The sequence below is a fragment of the Drosophila pseudoobscura genome, chromosome 2 (assembly GCF_009870125.1).
Source record: "Drosophila pseudoobscura strain MV-25-SWS-2005 chromosome 2, UCI_Dpse_MV25, whole genome shotgun sequence".
Taxonomy (NCBI): domain Eukaryota; kingdom Metazoa; phylum Arthropoda; class Insecta; order Diptera; family Drosophilidae; genus Drosophila; species Drosophila pseudoobscura.
In genome coordinates this window covers 14,446,654-14,453,234 of record NC_046679.1, presented here as the reverse complement: position 1 = coordinate 14,453,234, position 6,581 = coordinate 14,446,654, and the positions used below count along the sequence as shown (strand labels likewise).

At 49.5% G+C, this 6,581-nt stretch overlaps 2 protein-coding genes across 2 annotated transcripts; one reads left to right on the top strand and one right to left on the bottom strand.

The window, feature by feature from the left end:
• The first annotated feature begins 1,466 nt into the window (after positions 1-1,466).
• Positions 1,467-3,402, top strand: LOC4801714 (probable ATP-dependent RNA helicase DDX55 homolog). Its single transcript, XM_001358723.4, has one exon. It carries the CDS (start codon positions 1,533-1,535, stop codon positions 3,360-3,362), a length of 1,830 nt encoding a protein of 609 aa, XP_001358760.3. The 5' UTR covers positions 1,467-1,532; the 3' UTR covers positions 3,363-3,402.
• Mcm2 (DNA replication licensing factor Mcm2) lies at positions 3,397-6,343 on the bottom strand. The gene is made up of 2 exons (XM_001358722.5): positions 4,089-6,343; positions 3,397-4,018 (listed from the first exon to the last, which is right to left on the bottom strand). Exons 1-2 carry the CDS (start codon positions 6,222-6,224, stop codon positions 3,494-3,496), a joined length of 2,661 nt encoding a protein of 886 aa, XP_001358759.2. The 5' UTR covers positions 6,225-6,343; the 3' UTR covers positions 3,397-3,493.
• Between the last annotated feature and the right edge of the window lie 238 nt (positions 6,344-6,581).

Genomic DNA, 6,581 nt, shown 5'->3' with positions numbered 1-6,581 from the left:
GTTGTATTCGAAAATTGCATTCAACATTCATTTCACTCGCTCATCCAGCGCCCGGACTGTTTTGTGGGGGCCTTATATAGCTATTTAAATATACAATAAATAAATATATGTATCTCTAATTAAGTGAATCTTACGATGTAAAAGGAAACGGCAAAGTTGTATTTAGTGTCTAACGAAGTACTATATAAATTGTGTATTTAGTTCACTGCGATGTATTTACATAATTGAATATATATATTTTACAGTATTTTAAAACTAAATATTTGGAATAAATGCGCATTTATTTAACCTGTTTCCAAGTTTGAATTTTAGCGGGCACACTGCGATTCACTGCGAATGGCAAACTTACAATTTTCAACAGAGTGGTTTTCATCAATCATCATCAAAAATATGCCAGTCAAGTAGAAAATTGAGTCATTAATCGGACAAAACTATGTGGGCATAGATAAAGGTCCTTGTCGCTCACATTCAAAAAAGTTCGATTTGGCGCGCCCCACTCGGTATATTTTTCAAGTGAGACCATATATACTGTAGAAACTGGTTTTCGCCGCGCTCCCATGTGGTGTTTTTTAGTGCTAAATGGTATTTTTGTCATCTATTAATTTAATTTTAAATTTTATATAAAAATCCAATAAATGCAAGTATTTCGAATAGGCCAATCATGTATAGAATTGATTCATCAATCGTACATAATTGAGTGGGCATGGCTAAATGTTCCATATAGATAGTATTATTCAACGGAACAAAGAATATGAGGAATTGGTCGTTTTTTTGAATCGAATTTGAATTCGCCGCAGTTTCGCTTTAGCAACAATGAGTCCAAAGTATGAGTATAAAGTTGCGGCAACATTTACTTGAAAACCGTATTTTAGTCAAAATAAATTACGCAAAGGTAATTTAAAGAAGCAATCTTGTAGAAAATGCATTTATCTATGGGATAAAGCTAAGTGGGCAAATCTATATAGCTTGAAATATAGGCAATACCCGATTCGCCGCAGTTTCGCTATTGCAACAATGAGTCCCATTCCATACACAAACATGTTGCTAATTCCATGCACACATACCCTGGGGGAAATGGATGTTATAGAATTGTGAATACGTTTGTCTTCCAAGGCTCAGGATCGAGATAAATATATACAAGATACTAAAAAGGTACTTGAATATGTCTAAAGAATATCAATTTGAGAAAAGGTCTTAATAAATTACGTTTGATCTTCATATAAAATTAGCGAAATAGGGTGTACAAAGGTCTATACACGCATCACGTCTTCAAATACCAGCAACATTGCGACTCTTTTTTGGTTGGACTTTTTCGTTTAAACCTTTTTTTACAATAAATACAATAAAAGCAAGGATAAAAAACTATCCAATCTTGTAGAAAATTGATTCATTAATCGTATAAAATTATGTGGGCATGGCCAAATGTTCTATATAGCTAGTAATATTCGACGGAATATCAAAAACGAGGAATATGTATAGGACGGTATATTTCTGAGGGTCGACGGGGCGCACGTGTGTTTTTGTTTACAAAAATGTCTCGCAAAAAATGGACCTCTCTGGACAAGCCGCGACTCTCAGATGCCGTACTGGAGGTTATTCAAAGCTTTGGCTTTCGGGATATGACGCCAGTGCAGACGGCGGCCATTCCCCTGCTGCTGGCCCTCAAGGATGTCTCCGCCGAGGCCGTCACGGGCAGCGGCAAGACGCTGGCATTTCTGGTGCCATTACTGGAGATTCTGCAGAGACGGCACAGGGAGCGACCCTGGGGCCCTAAGGAGATCGGTGCATTGATCATCTCACCCACACGAGAGTTGGCGCGACAGATATCCGAGGTGCTGGCCCAGTTTCTGGCCCACGAGGATCTGGAGCACTTGAACCAGCAATTGATTGTGGGCGGCAACAGTATTGAGGAGGATATTGCGACACTGAGGAAGGAAACACCCTGCATACTGGTGTGCACGCCGGGCCGGCTGGAGGATTTGTTTCAGCGCAAAGGAGATGACCTGAATTTGGCAGCGCGCGTCAAGAGCCTGGAGTTTTTGGTGCTGGACGAGGCGGATCGCTTACTGGACTTGGGATTCAAGACGAGTGTCAACAACATACTTGGCTACCTGCCGAGACAGCGGCGAACGGGCCTCTTCTCGGCCACACAGACCACCGAGGTGACGGACCTGATCCGTGCTGGCCTACGTAATCCCGTTCTGGTCTCGGTCAAGGAGAAGGCTTCCGTGAACACACCAGCGAGACTGCAGAACTTCTATAGAATCGTCGAGCCCGAGGAAAAGTTCGTGGCCCTGCTGCAGTTCCTCTCGTCCCCGGCCACACGCACTGGTAAGGTAATGGTCTTCTTTCCTACTTGTGCCTGCGTGGAGTACTGGGCGGAAGCCTTGCCCCCTCTGCTGCCCAAGCGCAGTGTTCTGGGAATCCACGGCAAGATGAAGAACAAGCGAGCCATCGTGGTGGAAAAGTTTCGCAATGAGCCGGAGTCTGTGCTCCTCTGCACAGACGTGCTGGCCCGCGGCTTGGACGTGCCCGAGATCGAGTGGGTCGTGCAGTGGGACCCGCCCTCGAATGCGTCCAGTTTTGTGCACCGTGTGGGACGCACTGCCCGTCAGGGAAACGATGGCAACGCCCTCGTCTTTCTCCTGCCCAGCGAGGATTCCTATATTCACTTCTTGAAGATCAACCAAAGGGTAGAACTCAATGAACTTCCCAACGACGAGGCTGGCCCCTCGGATCCCCAACTTCCGTCCGTTCTGGAGCAATTGCATCGACTGCAGAGAGCGGACAAGGGAGTCTACGACAAGGGAATGCGTGCCTTTGTCTCTCATGTCCGGGCCTACACCAAGCACGAGTGCAGCGCGATTTTGCGACTGAAAGATCTGGATCTTGGTAAGATGGCCACTGCCTACGGACTGCTGCAACTGCCGCGCATGCCGGAGCTGAAGAACTACAACGGAGATGGCTTCATAGCGCCCAGCTCTGAGGTTGATCTCACCAAACTCACCTACAAGAATGTCCAAAAGGAGCAAGTGCGTCAGCAGAAGCTACAGACCTACGAACAGACAGGCAGCTGGCCAGGCCAAAAGCTGCACAAAAAGCGCACCGAGTCCTGGGACCAGACCAAAAAAGCAAAACTGGATGCCAAGTCGAAGAAGGAGCTACGCAAGGCCAAGAAGCAACGCAAGCGGGAGGCAGAGTCTGCAGAGGGAGCACCGGGGCAGCGCAAAAGGAAGCAGCAATTCAGCCAGGAAGACCTGGACGAGCTGGCCAGTGATATACGGCTCTTCAAGAGACTAAAGAAGAACAAGATCAGCGAAGAGGAATACGACAGGGCGATGGGCATTGAAAAGGACGACTAATGGGGATCGTTAACTAATAAAATTTGTTAGGGAATATGTATTTACTATATTTAATCTTTATTGGGGGGTAACGAAACATGGATGATAAAACCTACAACTAAATGAGATAAATGATGTCGCGATCACTACGCTTACGCCGTGTTTCCATCCACCACAATCTGGAGGATGATGCGCCGCTTGGGGTCATACGAGAAGCCATTTGAGCGGAACAGATCAGAGTCGTAGAATGGCTTCAAGTTGCTGATATCCAGCTGCTTGGCCCGCTCGATCAGATCACGCTCCATGATCTCCACGTGCGTGGCGCCCGGTCCGTCCTTGCAGCGAATGTAGGCCAGCTGATCGAGCGTCAACTGGCGGAGGATGAAGAACAGCAGCTCGGAGTGATCCTTCTGGAAGGCCAGGTACTTCTGGAATGTGTTGCGCATCTTCTTCATCACACTGAACTTTTGGGCCTCAATGAAACTCTCCAGCATCATGCGTATGGCCATGCTGACGTCTGCCTCCATCACATTCTCGCGCAGATGCATGCGACAATGGGCCTCGGACATGCGAATAACGCTCTCAATGTGGCGCACAGTAATGGGCAGGGAGCCGGTGGCAAACGATTCCTGTCGCAGTTGCGCGTACATCTTGGCGATCTTATCCTCATCGATGTTCTAGAAAGCAAAGCGGAGGGGAAATCTATTAGAGACAGAGCCAATTTTTGTTGTTTTTAAATAAACGAACCGTAAGCTTGGGCCGAATATTCTCCTTGGCGTAGACGATGTACTGTCGCAGCAGATCCTGGGGTATCTCCTCTACAGACTTCTGTGTGGGCTCCTCCATCTCCGGCTGCTCCTCCTCGCTCGGGTGATGCTTCATATGCGAGTGCACCACAAACTTGGCCAGCTGCTGGTCCTGCATGGGATCGAACTCATCCTTAACCACGCACAGGATGTCGAAACGCGACAAAATGGGTTCCGACAGATTCACGTTCTCGGAGAAGGTCATCGAGGGATCGTAGCGACCACCAATGGGATTGGAGGCGGCTATGACCGTGCAGCGTGCCTGCAGCGAGGTCACAATGCCAGCCTTGGAAATGGAGATGGACTGCTGTTCCATGGCCTCGTGAATGGAGGTGCGATCCTGGTCGTTCATCTTGTCGAACTCGTCAATCAGGCAAACGCCCTGATCGGCCAGCACCAAGGCGCCCGCCTCGAGGGTCCATTCCCGGGAGACGGGATTGCGACGCACATAGGCCGTGAGACCCACAGCGCTGGCGCCCTGTCCCGTGGTGAACACAGCACGCGGGGCAACCTTCTCCGTGTACTTCAGGAACTGCGACTTGGCCGTACCCGGATCTCCACAGATCAGGAGATTGATATCTCCACGCACCTTATGCTTCTCGCCGGGATTCTTGGACTCGCCTCCGAATAGAGCCAGGGCCAGGGCACGCTTGATGTAGTCATGGCCATAGATTGATGGCGCCATTGAGGCCACCAGGCGCTCGACAATGCGCGGATCTTTGCTCAGCTTTTGAATGGTGGCTATGTCCTCGTCAGTGAGTGATTGCACCACCTGTTTGGAGTCCTTGACGACCACATGGTTGGCAATAATTACCGTGGCAAACACGGGGAAACCCTGATCCGTATTGAGCGAACCATCGTAGTTGTTGGTGTAGATGCCAGTGACCTCCAGCTCGTCTCCGGGCTTGCACTGATCGCACAGATCCGCCAGCAGGATGACGTCCTTGCTGCGCGGTATGCGACCGGCGGGAATGCGGCCTGGCGACTCCTGCAAGGTGATCTTCTGGTAGTTGCGGTACAGCGTCTGCTCCATGTTGATGGAGAAGGGACCGTAGCTCTGGCACTCCGGACACGAGCCCGGCTTGACCTCTGTGTTTTGGGACTGGACAAAGGGCCCCAGGACATAGCCGCACTTGACGCAGTCGTACTTGATCACCGACAGCTGGGGCAGGACACCCGTGGTGGCCGTGACCACGCCCAGGGTGCGTACCAGCTGGTTGAGATGCAGCTTTCGGAAGGTGCGAAGCTCTTCGATCAAGGGCAGCTCTGAAATGCGGACATGGATCTCGGTGGTGACGCGCTCGTAGGTGGGAAAGATGGACAGGACCATGTCCTTGGCCACCTTATCGAAGATTTCGAGCATCTGGAAGGGGGCCTCGGGCAGGAAGTAGGCCAGCACATGCTCCTTGTTGGCCAGATCTGTGTAGGAGACCACAAACGAGGACTTGTTTTGTTCGCACATGCGACGGATACGGTCCCGATATGTGTACGCGCCGCGCTCGTCCACAAATGTACGCAGAAACGATTGAAAGCGATTGGCAATCTCCGTGCGCGGCCCCAGCATGCTCACCCACTCCTTGGTGGAATGCCCTTTGGTGTCCTCTAGATTCTCAATGGACTCGATCATCTCCGTGTCTTCAACCTCGCCCACAGCGGCCTTTTCTCCTGCCCGTCGCTTGGCCCGGGGTCCCACATCGTCTTCATCATCGGACTGGCCAAAGCCAAGCTCGCGATCGTCGCGGTGAATACCAGCTGCACGGTCGCGCTTCCTCATCTCCGACTCGGCCGCAAAGCGGTCTCCCTGCGACATCTCCGAGAAGTCCTCTTCATCGTCCAGCATCGCCGGATCGTAGTGATCCAGTTCTGGCATGGGACGATAGTCGTTCTCCATGTTGTCCCCAAACAACTCCTCGCCATCTTCTTCCTCCTCGTGACGCACTGTCTGATCCCCAAGAATCTCATCCTCGTTCTCGAATGGCTCAAAGTCGCCCACTGGCGATGTCATCGATGCGCGTAGACCACGGCGCTCTGCGGCATCACTGGGCGTGTTTGGTGGCGGAGAGCTGGGATTATCCATTTCCAATATATATGCGATCTTCAAATGTCTTAAATATGTTTTGAATCCTTCAGCCGCTGCCGATCGCGATTTGTTTTGTTGTGACGCGTGCGAAAATGCGCGGGAAAGAGTGCTGCACAACAGAGGAATTAACAGTGTTAATAATTGCAAAAATTTTTTAATTATTTTGAAGATCCCACAGTTTTCTTACTAAACGGATGTTTTGCAATATTTTCGAATTATTTAGAAATTTTTGCTATTCCAATATTATAATGTTCCTAATTGAATTATATATAAAAAACATAAAGTGCACTGCAGCCCTGAAACGCAATGGAACTAGTTCAAAATGTCACCAAAAACCAGCGACTTAAGAATCGC

Coding starts and splice junctions, on each gene's coding strand:
- LOC4801714 (XM_001358723.4), top strand. CDS start 1,533: ATGTCTCGCAAAAAATGGACCTCTCTGGACAAGCCGCGACTCTCAGAT.
- Mcm2 (XM_001358722.5), bottom strand. CDS start 6,224: ATGGATAATCCCAGCTCTCCGCCACCAAACACGCCCAGTGATGCCGCA. Junction 4,019..4,088: donor ATATTCGGCCCAAGCTTACG/GTTCGTTTATTT, acceptor TTTGCTTTCTAG/AACATCGATGAGGATAAGAT.